Source organism: Bactrocera tryoni, chromosome 1 (assembly GCF_016617805.1).
Source record: "Bactrocera tryoni isolate S06 chromosome 1, CSIRO_BtryS06_freeze2, whole genome shotgun sequence".
In the NCBI taxonomy this organism is placed as follows: Eukaryota; Metazoa; Arthropoda; class Insecta; order Diptera; family Tephritidae; genus Bactrocera; species Bactrocera tryoni.
In genome coordinates this window covers 25,151,335-25,170,256 of record NC_052499.1, presented here as the reverse complement: position 1 = coordinate 25,170,256, position 18,922 = coordinate 25,151,335, and the positions used below count along the sequence as shown (strand labels likewise).

The window sequence follows — 18,922 nt, the reverse complement described above, 5'->3', positions numbered from 1 at the left end:
CAACGTCAGCGATAGTTTACGTCAAATATTATTGAGTAGCAGCGGTCGCAGCCACATCAGCAACCGAGTAGCGTTTTGGTAAATCCATCAAAATATTTTGTTCGGTGCAACGATAAGCATTTAATAAGTGGTTTCATCATGGCGATAAAACCTGGCATGGGACGTAAGACCAGCAGCAAAAATCCACCAATTTTAAGTCATGAATTCGTTATACAAAATCACGCGGATATTATTTCCTGCGTGGCAATGGTATTCGTTGTAGCATTGATGGACGAATCTACATCACCTTTTGCCAGCGCGTTTATTTCACTGCATCACAATGTGACTGGTGAGGAGCCTAGTCGGGAAAATCCTCAGGGTAAGCCATTTAGCTACGTGGCGGGCATTAAGGATTACTGTGCTATCTTCTTTTATACATTAACATGCATCATTATGCACGCCATCATTCAGGAGTATGTATTAGACAAAATATCGAAGCGGCTACATCTTTCCAAATTCAAATTGACGCGCTTCAATGAATCTGGCCAACTAATTGTCTTCTATGTGTTCTCATTTCTGATGGGTGCAAATATTATATCGCGTGAGGGATATATGAACAGGTTTGCGCTGCTATGGAACCAATATCCCGATCATCCAATGACTTTTCTGCATAAACTGTTCTTTATTATTCAAATGGCTTACTATCTGCACATGCTGCCCGAACTTTATTTCCAGAAGGTTAAAAAAGAGGATCAACAAGCAATAATAATTCATTCCATATCCGGTTTCTCGGCCATCTGCTTGGCATACACATTTAGCTTCCACCGCATTGCTTTGGTTTTGTTGACATTGCATTATCTTGGCGAAATTGTGTCGCATATAATCCAACTAATTGGTGTTTTCGATCGGGAGGAGAAATTCGTTAGCGTCCGCTTTTTTAACAATTCGTCGTTTGTTTTCGTACGCTTTACGACAATGGTTATTGCCGTGCTAGTATTGTATTACGGTATTCCCGTGGAGTATACGAAGCGCGCAAATGTAGCACTTATTGGCTTAATGGTGTTGCAGGGTTATTTAATATATTCCTTCACCACTGAAGAGCTACGTGCTACTCGCGAGGCACAACGTGAGGCTAAACTAATACAGCAACAGCAACATTCGAAGAAACCAAAAGCAGTAAAGGAGAAGGCGAAAAAGAAAAAAGAAAGTGATCTCCCTGAGGCTGATCAGAGCCCTAGTCCTGTTAAGTCAAAGGTAAAATAAACATTCCATAGCGAATGCCAAATCAACGACGTCCACCAATAACATAAACAATAAAAATTGAAATTAGAAACTTTTCGAAACTTACATGCTCATTAAGATATGCGCATAAAATGTCGAAATTTTCTAACTGAAGAGCCCCTAGTAATGTTGGCGAGTATGCTTCCTGCACAGTTAAACACACACACTCACACATACATGTCAAATGGGTAAAAACATATGTAAGATGTTGCATATTAAAATATGTAAAATCATATTAATAATGGATTGGCAGTGGAAAAGGGAAAGCAAAGATTGCATTTACTTACTATATACAAAAGTTTCGTTGCAACTCTAAACAAGAAATCAAAAGCTTGAAGCCACGCTGCCGCCACCGATGCTGCTGTTGCTACCGCTAAACTTAAGGCATATTTTTTCATATAAAATTAGTTATTTTTGTTTTATTTTTTATACCTACTGTTTAAATGCATTTTGCAAAATAATTTCTATCGTAAATTAAATTACAAAAAACAAATAATAAAAATATTAAACGATACTAGTACAATGAGTGAACTTTTGCTCCTATCTGAATAACAGTTTGAATTTTTGAATTCAATATTTGCCTAAATTTACGCTAATGTTTCAATGAACAAATATTTAAACAAAAAAAATTTAAAAGAAAGTAATGTATGAGGAAAATAAAAAAAATATATACTTCTACACTCCAATAACAGTTAGACGTTTGAGACTGAATAAAGCTCAACTTCCATTATGATTGTGGTGCAAGCACTGAACCATGACATTTCTAATATTATTATTATAATTACAATTGCAATAAAATTTAGTGTTTAGTTAAAATGTTCTCAAACAATAACAAATTCACAAACATAAACAAAGCAAATATCTGAATACTTTGATACTGAATGATGAATTAAATGAAAAAATGCAAATGTTGTAACTAAGTAGTTCTTAAGAGATTGTAAGCTTGCTTGAATATTTTTGTATGAATTATGCACAAAACTAAGCAACAATAAAATGTAAGAAAGCAAAATAAGTTGGTAGAAATTGCTTTGAAATTTTTCTTTTGGTTTTACCTTAAATATTTAATATACTACTAGAATACATTCATCTGCCTGTAATAAGCATATTGCAGCTAATTACATCTTACTTATGTACTTATAGAAGTTTGAAAGCATTAAAATATAATTTTAAAAAGAAAAAGATTGATTTTTCAATAAACAAACAGGAAGTAGTGTTCAAGTGTGAATGATTTGTTTTATTTGGTTGGCTTAATTTTTTATGTGTTGCTAAATTATATTTAAAGAATAAAATTTATATAATATATGTACATATATGTATGTATATATTTTTTTATTTTTTGCTAAAAATATAATTTGCTTTAGATTTAAAATAAAAAATGTTAAATCAGCCAAATTGCTTACTTCATTAAGTATTACATATATACCAAATCAGCTCATTGAAATTTATTATAATTATTATTGCAAGTTGCTTTTAATTATTATGTAACATGTTTTTTTTTTTTTTTAATTTTATTAATGATGAAATTGTCTTCCTTCCAGCCTAATAATCGAGTGTTTGTTCATAGCTTGTATTAATATATTAATCATATTGAAATAATTTTTGTAAATTGGCGATCCGATTCCATATTATTCCGCATCACTACTGCCAACGTACGATATAATTTACAAATCATTAATCTGGCAACACTACTCACGCGTTTTAGAGCGCAGATAAAAGTTAATATTTTTCATGTTGGAAAATCTAAAAAAAATGTAGTTTTCTTATTCGAATTGCTTTAAAACTTAAAATATAGTTTTGTTATTTGCCAAAGCGCTACAAGTGCAAAGAGAAGTAATTGATTGTGCAAAAACAATTTTGCTCTAATAAAATTAAAGTGCAAATCCATAATAGCAAAGTACTAGTGACGTCTAGGAAGTGCTATTTGACACAAGAAAATGTTTAATTATCGTTTTTTCGTATCGAAGCATTTATTGTCATCATCACCGACATACGCGGTTTCGTAAACAGCGTATTTCATAGGGCAATATTGTGGCTACAAGAAATATTTGTGTATTGGAACTTTAAAAATACTCTCAAGGGAAGGGGGTGTTTTAGTAAAAGTTTAGTGGTCGAGTTATAGCAGCAGCCGCAGTACACCTTTCGCAAAGGTGTACCTGTGTGTGTGCACATTGCTGTGTTTGTGCGGAATCGGGTAGCGCACAGAGGTGGAGGTCGGTCGACTCTGTCTTATCAGTTCCGAACTGAGTGTTAGCGCCTGTAGGCAAACCTCTGTGCCCTCAGTAGTATTGTCAACGTACGACGCAGTCGTTTATGAATTGTACCGGCCATCGAAGGTCGAACGATGAAATTTATTTGTTATTGTAATTTTAGTTAAAATAAACGGAATTATATTTCACACATTTTTATCGACTTAAGTTAAAACGGCGACGTCATTTAATTTGTCGCGAAAGCTGTATATCGTGGCAGCAGCAAACGCGCCAATCTGCGAAACAACACACAAATAAATTTTTGTGGACATGACCGACAAGAATGCTGGTCATAATGGAACGCAGTGGACGAAAGCAACGGTTACAGCTGCAGCTGCTATTGCTGCACAACAACAAAAAACACTTAATACTAATGTATTACCTGGGTCCCAACTCTTACATCAACAACAACGATTATATGATCCAGCAGCGCTAATGCCAGCTCATGGCAGTATTTTCGGGGCAGGTGTTGCTGCTTCGCTGGGACATCTATCACATCCAGATGGCATAGCACCATACACCAGTGCACGCTTTCAGCCACCACCATTACCAATCCAACAGTCTACAATAGATGCAAAAAATTTATCACATAGTCTAGCGCACCAGCATACCCAACACCCATCGCAACTTGTGCAACATCAACCTTCGCCAACGCATACACCAAATACAGTTCTAACTGCGCCAGCTGCCGCTTCACCCAGTGTACCGGTACAAAGTGGCTTTGTGCCACCACCATTACTCTCAGGTGCGGCGACATCAGTGTTAACGCAAAATCCATTTGCAGTAACACAACAATTGGAACATTTAACACCGCATTTAAATTTGCAACAACAATTGGAGTTGAATAAAATTATGACTGCAATGAATTGCCAGTCTAACGCCGTTCATTCACCCGGTGCAATAGGCAGTGGAGGAAGCAACGCAGGTAGTTTAACAAGTCAACAGCAAACAACACGACACCTTGTAACCGACGTCCCAATGTCTAGTACTGGTAGTAATAGCAACAGCGGTGGTGGTACAGGTGGAGCTGCAACAGTGGCAGGAGCCATTAGCAGTACTATTACTGAGAATGTTTTAAACGCTTTAAGTGCAGCGCCAAATAGTAGCGTCAGCGCCAGCGTGCCGGCAGTGCATGGACGTTTGACTGGCATTGGAGTGAGGATGCCGGATGATGACCGCTTACGGCGCGTACAGGAAATGGTAGAGTCGGGCGTAAGGTGAGTTTCAATGCACTTATTTAGGAACCAAATAAATATTTCTTTTTATTTTACAGTGAATTAGCAAAACAACAAATTCAACAAATCGTTGATCGTGTTTCAACTTTGAAGCCGGTGGAAAAACTACTGCTTTATTTGCGTTTACCAGGAGAAGCGCCAGAATCAGGTATTACATATAATAATGAATTATCTTCTTAAATTAATGTACTGATTTTCAGATCCACTGCGGCATCCCCAAAATCCATTAGGTTCACGGTCTGAGATAAATCACACAATTAACTGGGTGCGCTCTCACCTAGAACATGATCCCAAAGTGTCCATACCAAAGCAAGATGTATATAATGATTACATGTGAGTAGGTGATTTATACTGAAATCACAAGCTAAAAGTACTGTTTTCTTTTGCAGAGCTTATTGCGAACGTCTAGACATTAAGCCGCTTTCGACAGCAGATTTTGGTAAGGTAATGAAACAAGTGTTCCCCGGCATACGGCCACGCCGTTTAGGTACTCGTGGTCATTCTCGCTACTGCTATGCAGCTATGCGTAAAACCACCAAATTGGAGGCACCTCAACTCCCACTACTTGATTCCACTACGGCCAATGAGTCGTCCCTGATTGGTGATGGCAGCAACACCTTACTTGGAGATGCCACTGCGTCTATTGGTGATACGGAAACATGGCAAATCATACGCAGTTGGGCAGAGGGCATGTTAAATATGAAAGTGGATAGCGCACGGGAGCTAGCATCCCATATTAAAACTGTAACCGGCGGAAACGAATTGTCCACATCAAATGTACGCTCTGGAAGCAGTACTACACATAAAAAATACACACCACGTGAGCCGAAAGAGAAACGATTGATGGTGGTAAATTTAAATATAATGGATTTTGTTAATTTTTGTGCTTAATAATATACAATTAAATTTTAGGATATGGGTCCTCTGAAGAAAAGACGAAAGAAAAAACGCAAAGGATCGTCATCGTCAGAATCCAGTTGCAGCCAGACTACTGCGCAGGCGCAGCCACAAACTTTGTCTGCCGCGGACACACCAGCAATTGATGTTAAGCCGCCTGTAATGAGCGAATTCATACAAATAAAACAGGAAGTATTGGAGTCGCCGACAATGCAACGAGTGCAACACTTGCCAGCTTCCGCGACACAAATGCCGCAAATGGCAACAGTTACAGATAGCTTTTTGCAACAACAACAACAGCAGCAAATGATACCTATGGATTTGGCAACTGAGCAGCGTACAGTGTTGGCACGTGCACCACCAGCCCCTAGTGCCTTTGGACCAGTTCACACACAGCCTCAAACACTACAGCAACGTCAACCACTACGCACTGCCTTGGCAGGTGTACCACCTAACACAACAGCCGTAAAGAATCTAACACCAAAAATCATTGAACTTGGTGCGGCAGAATCTTCTGCAATGTCACCAGGTGGAGCACAAGAGCCCAACACAGTTATTAAAGAGGAAGAATTCTTTGATGAGTATAATACGAATATATTTTGCAAAAAAGTACGAAAAGCACAACAAACCAAAGGTTTTTGGGCTAATTCACCTACTTCTGCAACAAGTAATAATGTTGTGCCCATCATTACAACAACTTCAGCTCCTAAAGAGGTGGGATCCTCGTCAACAGGATTATCAGCTGTTGCCACCTCAGTTATTGCCACATCTGGCGTGTCGTCGACTCAACCCTTAACAGGCAATCACGACGCAGGCTCCACATCCAGCGATTTGATGGGACCACCAGCACAAATTGGCAGCAACATTTCCGTCAGTCCGTCGAGCTCGCTATTAGGTGCAGACAGCAGTGGCAATAATTCCCAACCGCCCACTGCAGCTTCACCAAAGGTTTTGTCACGCAACATGCTACAAATGCGCGCTAAGCGCCAACAAATTATGGCCGCTTTGGCAGCTGAAGCCACGGCAAATGCGGGTAATAATTTGGCCGATCCGGATGCAGGTGATCTGTCGGCTAATTTGGGCTTGCCACGCGAACGTGTCATTAGTATATGTAATATGGACAAACACGAATTAGACGATTACTTTGTAGCTGGCGAGGTGGAGGAAGAGCCCGAGGACCAAGATACCGAATTGCTTCAATATTTTCAGACGAGAGACGCTGAGGAAAAACTGAATTCCTTAGATGCTGTAAAATCAAATAGGCATCCAACAGTCACGACACAGGCAGCAGCAACAACAATGCCAACAACGAAAACGTCAACCCCAACGACGTCAAGAGCGCGTGCAAAGCCAATGGCAACGAAAAATTCGCCACAAACTATCAGCAGACAACTGAGCGTACAATTAAATGCCATGGATAACTGTAGTTATCCATCACAAGTGTCAAATAGCGGCTTTACAGCCGCTGCTGGTACCAAAAAGCAAGCAAGCGCTGTGCTATCCAAAGCAAGTCCCACAACAACAATGTCTGTTGGATCGGCCTCAGCGTCTCTCACTTTCATGTCACAGAAGCATCAGCAACAACAACAACAACTTCATACACAAGTTCGACAAGAAAATACGCAACTAATGCTTGCAACAAACAACGCTAACAACAATCCTAACTTGAACAAACGTAAAATCAGCTTGACTGGCACCGCGCTAAATGCGGCCGAAGTTATTGCGACGCGCAAAAATTGCATATTCTTTCCCATATCGCCCAATACCAACGCTAACACGGGAAACCGGAACAATAAAAACCCTGGCAATAGCGTTAACAATACAAAAGTGAATGGCAGCAGCATATCGCTGAATGCAGGGAACGCGCTTAACTCGGCCCCCGACAATGGCGGTGGCTCGTATTTCGTCAGCCCCGGTCAGAGCGCCCATCGTGTACGTCCCAAAGCAGCATTTGCACTAGGAAAACAGCTGTCATTGGAGCACGATTCCAGTGATCCGATGATTGGTGCTAGCCGTCGACGTCGGAGCTATGCCAATCTCGGCGCAACCGGTGGTAATAACTCACTCTTACCGATCACCTCAGCATCGGCGCCACCAAGTCCATCTGTTTTGCAACAGCAACAACAACAGCAGCAACAATTATATGGCACACCATTTTTCGGCGGTGACGTGAGCCAACAACCGAACAATCATGCTGCAAGCGGTGTGGTGTACAATCAGATGAACAATAACACGGACGTAAGTGCAGCCGATCTGTTGGGCGCCGATCAAAACTCATTGGATTTGGATATGTTTAGCGCGTCAGTGGACAGAAGCATTGTTTATGATGAGTTAACACTGAATGACCTTACGACTGCACCCAATGAGATGCAGCGTTCACAATCGGTACCACTATCACAGTTACAACGCATACATTCGCCGGCCTTCAATCGGAGTTTTCAAGCGGCTCCCTATTCGGCGTGTACATCAGTTGCACAGACACCGGTGCCACAGGAATTCGCTGACTCAACGACGTTCTTCTCCGAGAATAGCTGTAGTCAAAATAGTGGTGGCGGCTTAAACGGGAAGCATGGGACGCAAACATTGTCCGCCAAAATACTGGACGACGAAGCTGCCTTATTGGCTAACGATCCGGATGCGATGTTAGATAACCTCGAGGAAATGTTCAATACCAATTTTTTGCGCATGAAATGTCCGAACAATTTTCAAGGTAACGCCACAACAACGACTTGTTCTTCGGCAGGCTCTTCATCGGGTTATAGCAGCAGTGCTTGTACGGCATTCGGTAGCGCTGCGCTAATATCGGGTGTTGGTGGAGGTGGAAACGGCAATAACTTATTGGGTTGTACGGGCAATACAATGTCGCGTTCGGTACCATCCACGCCGCTGCCACAACAGAGCCCATTCGCAACACACTTCTATGGCGGACGTCGGCGGTTTGAGGATGAAGTGAATCTCTCACCTTCGCTCACAACTTCTAGTAGTATCATGGGTGGCACTTTCACTACAACTGTATTCAAATATGGCAACAATGGTGGTGGCTCATTTGGAAATAGTGGCGGTGGTGGTAGTTGCAACAGCAATTACGACATGTCTCGTTCCATGCCAACAACACCAACGGCGACACCACGCTTTCGTTACAGTCCAATAGAGTTTACGCGCGAATTTCTCAGCAACGGCAACACTATCGATAGTCTCATCAGCGGTGGCGCAAACACCGGCAGCCTCACCGATGCTGGTGCCCCCAGCGAAGGACTTAGCGCTGCGCTAACTGGCCTCACAGGCAATAATGATGCACTCATTGATGAGAGTTGTGGGCTATCCGCCGATGTCTTCGTTAATCACACCGTCACCGATGCTGAATCAATAATTGCTGAAGCGAATGAGTTATTGGGGAATTTGTAGAATTCGCATGAAGAGGAAGTGGAGTTGGCTACTAGCAATGATATTAAAAGCAAAAACAACAACACTAACAATAAACAAATTTTAGAATCCGCCAGTGCAGTACCATCGGCATCCAGTCCGCGTTCGTTTGCTGACGAAGCTCATCCACCAGAGAATGTGATTCCAAGCAGTGTTGTTGTTGGACTGTTATTGGAGCAAGTTGGTAAGCTATAGAGTTGTATCAACGTAATTCATGTATGTTGTTGTTGTTGCATATTTGCCGGTAAAAAGACTTGTGAGCTTAAATACAAGTGTGTGTTTTTATGGTGTGTAGCTTATTAAGATTTGAAAGAAATGTGTCAGTGTTGTGAAAATACTTTAGTCTATGGCCAATGAGCCCTGAGTGTTCAAAACAGCACAGAAAGCATACCACAGCTGAAACACTTGCCTAGTTCTAAAGGTTGTAGTATCCTTCTGTCACATCAGCTGTTTTTTGTTTACGTCCGAAAGCAAAATTATAAAAGTACAAAATAAACAAATTGTTCGGAAGTTTTTAAAAATGCCGATAACAACAACTATCAATAAATTAGATAATTCATATCAAATGTTTTCGAATCTGTGCAATTGCAACAACATCAATACATCTTTTCTAAAAATACATGCACATAGAACTCCATAGCCAATGAAGCTTTCTCTTCAATCGCCCTAAGTGCCGCAAGAGTGAAATTTGCCAAGATTTTCACTCACCTAAAGTGTCAATATTACACACTTCTACAAAAAGTTTATAATTTTCGATAAAACAGTGCTGTTAACCTATAAACTCAATCACTATATTTTTTGTTATTACTATTATTTTGTTCGTGGTATGAACCATTCAATTGTTTGTTAAATGTTGTAATGTATATTTGTATATATATGCATAATGTAATGGTCGTATTAAGTATGTAACTATTTTATGTAAAGTTATAAATATGTAAAGGGAATACATTCGTAAGTCTAAGGGCAGCAAAAATACAACATTTTTAAATGCTAAAGTACAAAACGAAAAATTTCAAAATTTTTAGTGCTTTTAATTATGTTGGCGTAAAATTCATTTACAATGCAATACTAATTCTTTAACGTACCAAAGACACACGACGGTTTCGTACGTTTTTACCGTTGCACTTCAAATGAAATTTTAGTAAAAAACAATGAAAATTTATCGTTTCATGGTCTTCCAAAAGAAGAGCATACTTTAGTTTTTAATTAGCTCAAACCGCGAGGAACAGCTAACTGTAAAAAATTTTTACATTAACGGTTTCATTGAAACGATTGCCTAATAACGGCGGAGTCTGTCATGGCTGATTCACAGACAAGTTTTGACACGTTTTGCTTCAGGCTTTGATATTGGCAGATAGGTTTTGATACCTTTTGCTTCAGTCTTTCTGTCCTTTGGAACTTTCTTAGAGTTGCCCAACGCGCCACATGAAATTTTCTTTTATTATTATTATTTTGTTTTGATTTCTTCTCTTTCATACATACAGTTATGGATAATAAAATAGAATACAGTCATAATATCTAACTAAAAACATAATATTTTTTTAAGAGAGAAAACTTTTTGCATCTTTATTGTCTAATACAGATGCATATCTTGTAGGTATAGACTGAACTAGGCTACGGCAAGTGCTCTGTGAACAGAATGCCCGACCTTTGGAACTTTCTTAGAGTTCCGCCTTATTTTACGGGTCAATCTTTCGCTTAACGTTTTTCCATACATTTTCTATTGTACTACCGATCTAAACGGGCTTAGATCTCCGAAAAAACAGACCTTGGCCGGATAAAATCCGGGTCAAATCCAGTAATGTAGAACTTACAAGTCGTCTTCTTATCGTTCTTGCAAAAATGTGTGCAACTAATTCTTGTTGCATGGCTGCAGCGGACTTAAACAGATCGCGCATCGACAATCTTGCGATATTTTGATCGACTTCCGCACTCGTTTTTCATGGTCGACCTCTTTTTTTCTTACATATTTTCGGAGACTTTAAGGCATTAAACGCAAATTTTTGGGTCCTACTATTCAATATGTTTGCAATTTCCTTTTGCATGCGAATCTTTCCTTGCAAATTTTTGATGCGTACTCTTTTTCCTTTGAACTATATTTGGCTTGACCCATTTTTTACGCAAATAAATAATTAATATAAATATTCATTCCACAGATCTAATTAAGTTAAGATAACTACTTAATACGCATTTTAAATAAAATTTTTTCGGTTTGTGAAAATATTTCGCGATTAAATTTGTTATTTTGTCATTAAGCACGTGGCACGCTATTTACACTTTTTAGTTCAGTACAATTAACTGTAAAACTCGACAATGTTGTCAGTTGCTCTATTTTAAAAGTACACATGGTTGTGTTTGTTATGCAAAAAACTTATGACATATATGTAAAATTAAAACAAAACCTTTGATTCTATTTTATTGTCCGTAACTGTAAGTATGTTAATTAAAAGTTTGTATGAATTAATTTTCTAACATATTTTTCAAAAATGTCTACACCCAAAATACCAATTCAATTTATTGAATTTATATTAAATTTAGATATAAATCAGAGTGTGAAACTATTTTACAAGCTTTAAGCTTAAAAGTTATTTAAATAAACCAAAAATGTGAAAAGGAATTTTTTAATGAAAATTAGCAAACATACTTATGTATACATAAAATAAAATTTTTACAACTCTAATATTTATATATGTAAATATGTGTATATTGGCAGCGACATTTGGACCGCCTTTTATGATCAAAATTTATATACGAATATATTATATGTATACCTGCAACGAGGCATGAAAATGTGAAATTTTATTGTAAAATTGAAAACAGATTTTTTCGCGCTTTTAAGAGAAATTTTTTAAAATACGTACAGCAACTATGTGCATATAAGCGCATTTTAAACGCAAACAAAAGTGTCTAAAAACAAATAGGAATAATACAAAAGCGCCTTGCATGTGACATAACGACATTTGTGTAGATATGTTTCACGAAAATGTTTATAACTTTTCCCTTACTAAATAACTAAAAATTAGCACCGCTATAATGTATTTGAAAAGTACTATAGAATACATGTTTACACTTATTTTTTTTTCAAACTTGTTAGTTTTTGCAATCTTTTGCAAACTTAAGTAGACTTAGAAAACAAAAAAGAAAGAAAATGAATTTAATACATACATAGATTTGTATATTGTGTTGGCGCTTGCAGGAACATTTTTCAATTCCATTTTTGTATCGAAAGTGATACATATGTATAGACTCTAGAACTCAAACCGCTTCTCCGCAAAACTTTCATACTGCAATAACATTGAAAGCTAACGAAAGCTACAACAGTTATTTAAAGCTTTTTCCGCAAAGTTCAATATCGTTTAATTAATTTAGCTCCTAATGCTTGTGAAAGCTTTTTACATATGTATATTTCAAACTTATGCCATGCGAAAGCTTGAGAGAAAGCTTCTTTTGTATAATTGTAAAATTTTCAAAATAACGAAGCTTTTCGTGAGAAACTTAAAATGAAAACTCTTATCCTTTCAAAAAGTGCTTATCTTGTGGAAATAAAAAATTTAAGAATTAATACATGTAGAGGCTTATTATGTAGCTACATGACGCTAGTGGCTACGTAAGAAATAAAAAACAATTTCTAACTGTTTTACATTGCCATAACAGAAAACACAATTCATTCAAACTGCTGTAAAATCTTCTCTCCATAATTATCATTTCTATTCGAACTAAAACTTTGCTGATCAGTTGTTTGAAAAAGTTCTTGAACTTTTAAATAATTTTGAAAGTTTAGAAAAAACTTTTAAACAAAAATATCACATTAATTTTGTATTAACTTAAAAAGCTTTCGTTGCATGTAGCGAGATTGTGAAAGCGAAAAAGTAACTGTATTGAAGTAGTCAAAAATCAAGATGTAAACAGCACTTTAGCAGTTTTAAAGCTTGCTATTTTATAATAAAGTTACCCTACAATGTTATGGCCATTAAATTTGTTTTTAAAAATTCCATCTAACTTCAAGCTTTGAAACATACTCGAGCAAGCTTATAAGCTCAATAAAATAGAGCTTTTAAACTTACTTTAGCAAACTTTGAAATTTTTTAAAACCAGTTTTGAAGCTCACTAAATTAAACTTTTAAGCATGAAGCAAGCTTTGAAGCATTCTAAAGCTAGTTCGAAGCTCACCAAATGGAACTTTTAAGCTTACTGAAACCAACTTTGAAACTTTTTGAAGCAATTTTAGAAGCTCAATAAAATAAAGCTTTGTTGCTCACTAGAGCAAGCTGGTAAATTCACTAAAATAAAGCTTTTAAGCTTACTAATGCAAACTTTGAAGCTTTTTAAAGCAAGCTTTTAAAATATTTACGGCACCAGAGACTCATTTTAGTCAATTATGGCATGTACAATGTTATATATTCATAAATACTAAAAATAAATAAACTAAATAATTTCCTTTCTATTGTAAATTCTGCAAGCGCCACCATGTATGTAAAGGTTTCGGTTGTAATTTTATAACAATATTTTCAATATGTCTGGTATGTATGTATAAGCAATTAATGTTATTTTTATTCTTATAGAAATTGTTTAGTGTTTTATTTATTACTATTTTGATTTTTATTAATTGTTTTTATTTTTTTAATTTTTATTATGTTTTGTTTATTTCATTTGTATTTCATTTGTATTGCTTTTTTAATTTTTTTATCTTAATATTTTTTTTTTAATTTTTTCATGCTAATATTTTCTTTATTTTAAATTTTTCCCGAAATTTTTAAATCTTTAATGTATCATTTTCTCTTGTTTCAATGATGTATTTATTATTATTTTTTAACTTTCTTTGTTTTATTTATATTATTTTTTTATTTTTTTAAGTTTTATTTATTACTATTATTAATGTTATTTTCATTTTTGTTTTTTTATTTTTATGTTAAATCTGCTTTATATATTTTTATTTTTAATGTTTTAATTAATTATTTTCTTTTATTTTTTTATTTATCGTTTTATTTTTTTATTTATTGTTTTTCTTTATTGTTTTTTTAATTTTTTTATTTATTGTGTTTTTTTAATTTTTTTTTATTTCTGGTTTTTTTAATTTCTTTTATTTATTTTTCTTTTTTTTAATTTTTAATTTATTTTTGTTTTTTTTTAATTTTCTTTTATTTATTTTTGTTTTTTTTTTTTTTAATTTTTTTATTTTTTTATTTTTGTTATTTTTTTTTGTTTTTTAATTTTTTTGTGTTTTTAATTTTTTTATTTTTAAAACTTTTTTATTTTCTTCTAAAATCTTTTATTTTATTTTTTAATTTTTGTTTTCTTACTATTTTTACATATGTATGTTAACTTTGCTTTCTTATAATTCTATTATACATATGTATGTGTACATATGTACATACATACATATGTATATTGTATACTTTTTCTGTCTTCTCTATGCAATAAGTGCATTATTGTCTTAACTTTTTTAAGGTGTGTACAATATTAAGTGATTTTGTTTGGTTATTTGTTGTTTTATTTTCTCTCTCTTCTTATTATGTAAGTCACCTATGAATACAAACTACTTTAAATAAAAGCTGACGCAATTAAAAAATATTATGAATGTAAGTAAGCATTAGTTTTATAATGAAAAATTTATTATTGTATGCAAAAAAACATGAAATTATTTTGTTGACTAATTTGTGACAAACATTTTTTTTCTAAGAAATTGACACTTTGAATGAATTACGCTTTCGAAGATTTGTTGTTATTTGTATATGTGGGCAAAATTTATTGTTATGAAATGTGTTTAAATGTATAAAATGCATACGAGCACATGCCGAAATAAGTACTTTAACCGCTAAGATGTTGTAAAACAAAAGTAAAATAAAAAAATAAATAATATAACCTAAAACCATTTTTGTCAGAAATATTTCCTTAAAACGATTTGTAACTTATTTATAACAAGTATAATACGCAGAAGCAGCACTAAGCTTAAGTAAGACACATTTTTCTTATTACAATAAAAAACAACAACAACAGTTTTTATAGCAGTCTTAATGTGGGAGTGTGCTTAGTATAAATAAGAAAACAAAATTATGTGGAAGAAAATTATGTGTTTGTGCCTCAGGCTTATTTGTAAATGACCAATAAGAGATATACACAAAAAAACAAAAAGAAAATAAGAAATTCTGAAAATGAAGTTATATTGTACTATTCTTATATCCATATACATGCAACTACCGTTAGATAAAACTAGGTATACATTGCTAATACATCAAACAAATTATTTATACATACATATATATTTACTATATATACATACATATATACAAGTGCGGATGTGCAGATGAAACAAATCGAAATTAAACTTGCCAAATTGTCAAAGAGAAATGTCGCAAGAAAATACAAAAAGGAAACACATTGTCATGAAATGGATTTTTAAATAAATCAAAGCACTCAATATTACCAATACGCATACTACAACACCAACAACAGAGTCAGAATAAAGCCAAATAAAAAATTCCCAAAATAATCGCAACAAAACAGTGAGCAGCAACTTAAGTCTAAAGGGAAATCGTAAATCAATCAGTGTAAAACCCGAACAGCTAAACACAAATCAATAATGAATACAAATATACACACATACAGCAATTGACTGTAACTCAAGTTACACACATACATACGTACACGCGTAGTTATGTAATCAACGAAGCAGGGCGGCAACTAGCAGCCGGTCCTGGTGCTGGCCCTAGTGCCGGTAACCACAAAACCCATAAATCAATTAACAATCGCTTAGTAACTAAACGAATTAGCACAGAACTTACAATAAGCCTACAAAAATACATAAATTTAGTAAATATTAAAATAAATAGAATTTGGCTGCTTATTTTTTTAATTCAAAACCAAACTTATCAATACGATTGCATATGGTATGAACATACAAACAAACATTTAACGCAAGTAATGTTAAATACAACAATAGCAGACCTACTATGTTACAGACCTTAATTAATCAAGCATTAAGTTACACTTACATACATATGTATAAACCGTGAATAGCCTATGTGAAACGCCTCCAGCGCATGAAATAAACAATTGTAATTAGTAATCTAATGTAATGTAAAGTAATGCGTATGAATTTCAAGAGAATGCAGGCAAATTATACACAAAATGAAATACCGTTACAATGGCAACGAAGTGCAGCATTACAATAAGACGAGTCCACACACACATTATATATATAATATCTGCATACATACATACATACATAAATGTACAACCATAGTCCGTAACGTTATATAACTACTATATACAGACATAAATAGAACTCTTTTTTGATAAAAATGCGTAAATGAAATAAGATTCTTAAGCCCGAAAATGATGAAAAAATAATAAAAACGAAAAAAAACAACTTTGGAATTTTTAATCAGAATTTTGGCACATGGCAACAATGTAGGAACGAACATTTGTGGCTTCAAGATTTTTTGAAAGGTACCATTCTGCCGAAAGTGCTGAAAAAAGTATAAAAAAATAAATTTGAATTTTTTTAAACTGAATTTGAGTGTAGTGTTTCAGTAGTGAGAGGCATTTGTGGTTTCAAACAGGGGGCAGCCAAAAGTAAACGTCAGTTAGACTATAAAATATACACTACAGTGAAATTCACCAAGACGGACAGTCCTTATAACCGGGCAGCTCCAATAACCGGACAAATTTTGTGTACACAGGTTTTTCAATCATTTTTTCATACAAATATCATTCTAATAAACGGACGCTCTAATAACCGGACGCGGACACTGTATTTCTAGCCATTTCCATGAACAAATTTCTCATAAACGGACAAAATTCAAATACATCGCAAGCAAGCTTTGTTGTTCATTATAAAAATGAAATAGGGGATTCCCCTTTTAACATGTATGCACACATTCAAGCCGTGCGTGTCAAGTAAAAGGTGGTTTTCTATTCAGTTTATCAAGTAAGTTGCATGCGAGTGGTTGCGTTCAAAGTTCGTAATAATATGGCACCGAAAAAGAAGCTACTTTCTATTAAAGAGAAAATGCAAGTTATTAATGTTTTCGAAAAAGAAAAGTTATCAGTACGTGGAATTGCAAAAAGGTAAAGTATGGTGAGTTCAAAATTTAACTTGTAGGTACACGTTTCCTTTGCTTTAAAAGGTTCAATATTGGCAAAACGTAAGCTGCTGAAATTAATAAAAATAAAGAGAAAATTCGTTCTAAATGGGAGTCTGGATCTAATATTCACCAAAAGCGAAGTTTCCTTAAAGAAGGCGGCTCGGAAATAGACAGGATGTGTTTTCATTGGTTCGCTAAGCCTAGAAGTCAAAAAATTCCGATTTCTGGTCCCATTTTGAAAGCAAAGGTAATGGAAATGGAAAACTTGGTGTACCTAATTTTAAAGCTTCGGATGGATGGCTAAATAAATGGCGATTGAGGAATAATGTTTCCTTCAAATGCATATCTGGTGAAGCTGCAGATGTGAATCAGGATGATGTCGCTTTTAAATCTGAAAAATGTATGGGAGGTAAGCTATCAAAGGAAAGACTCACAATTTTGTTCTGTGCTAATATGGCTGGAGATAAGGAGCCGCTTTTGGTCATAGGGAAAGCAGCCCGTCCTCGATCCTTTAAACATGTTCCAATTGCAAAACTTTCAGTGGATTGGAAGTCTAATAAAGAAGCATGGATGACTCACGAAGTGATGAGCGAATGGCTGCAGCAGTTCAATCGAAAAATAATCTTGTTTCTAGATAACGCGGCTTCTCATCCAAAGGAATTAGACTTGACCAACATAAAAATTTGTTTCTTGCCACCAAATACAACGGCAGTTAGACAACCCCTTGATCAAGGTATAATCCAAAATTTTAAAACTTTGTATAGAAGTTAGTTTAGTTTTAAAACACTTGATAACTAAAATTGGCGATACAAGTTCTGCCTCAGAGCTCTCAAAATCGATTAATGTACTGGAAGCTGTGTATTTTATCAAAGCATCTTGGGATAAAGTGGAAGCCACAACAATCCGAAACTGTAATACTAAAGTATTTAAATATTCTTTACTATGAAAAATTTCTTAAATAAACTACAATGAATTTTATATGTATAGTATATATTTTTTGACCTCATCGCCTATAAGCGGACATCTCCCATAACCGGAACAAAATACTGCGACCGTGAGTGTCCGGTTATGAGGAATTTCACTGTATATAAGTGATCAACGTGCATATAACATACATTGTGACAAAACAGCACCCGGAAATTGTAATTGAATTCCCCGTGTAAATGATATTTAAAAAAAATGTATTTTGCTAAGTTGGTGGGACTGCCTTTAATTACTATGCCAAAAAACAGCGCGACCTGTCAACGAGTTTTTTACAGCAGCTACTTAATTCTGTACACCTCAGTAGTACGTTGCGATTTTTTCAATGGATAAAAAAATCGAACAAATAATTGGTCTCAAATATTGTATTTCGAACCAAATTTCGTGTACGGAATCGTTGCGAATGTTGAAAAAAAGTTTACGGACGATCTTCGACCTTCTCAGCTGATAAAAACATTAAGGGGTTTCATGGGTTGCCTCGGGTAAAAACAGCTTTTTTTAAATTTTTTTTTATAAAAAAAATTAAATATTTTATTTTGCAAACATACACTATTAATAAGGAAATTCTGAAATTTTTGGAAAAAATATTTTAAACTCGACCACTGCGACGCCATTTCCGGGTACCCCTTGAAAAAAGATATATCCGTACAGGATCATCTAAAGTGAAAAAATACGTGTTTTAGCTAAAACCTGAACTTAGAACTTGGACGAAGGAAAAAACTGGAAATTGGATTTTTTACAGACATTTATACAAAAAAATTAAAATTTCTGTGAAAATTTCGCGACATTTTTT

General features: G+C 35.1%; 2 protein-coding genes and 1 long non-coding RNA gene across 3 annotated transcripts; all 3 read left to right on the top strand.

The window, feature by feature from the left end:
• Positions 1-11: 11 nt before the first annotated feature.
• Positions 12-2,294, top strand: LOC120782467 (translocating chain-associated membrane protein 1). Its single transcript, XM_040114760.1, has one exon. It carries the CDS (start codon positions 139-141, stop codon positions 1,240-1,242), a length of 1,104 nt encoding a protein of 367 aa, XP_039970694.1. The 5' UTR covers positions 12-138; the 3' UTR covers positions 1,243-2,294.
• Positions 2,295-3,017: 723 nt separating this feature from the next.
• Positions 3,018-11,209, top strand: LOC120779370. Its single transcript, XM_040111566.1, has 5 exons — positions 3,018-4,723; positions 4,780-4,889; positions 4,942-5,074; positions 5,131-5,590; positions 5,654-11,209. The coding sequence occupies exons 1-5, from the start codon at positions 3,777-3,779 to the stop codon at positions 9,041-9,043; spliced, it is 5,040 nt and encodes a 1,679-aa protein (XP_039967500.1). The 5' UTR covers positions 3,018-3,776; the 3' UTR covers positions 9,044-11,209.
• Positions 11,210-16,953: 5,744 nt separating this feature from the next.
• LOC120782657 lies at positions 16,954-18,126 on the top strand. Its single transcript, XR_005706272.1, has 2 exons — positions 16,954-17,131; positions 17,191-18,126. It is a non-coding gene; the product is annotated as an uncharacterized LOC120782657 (long non-coding RNA).
• Positions 18,127-18,922: the final 796 nt, after the last annotated feature.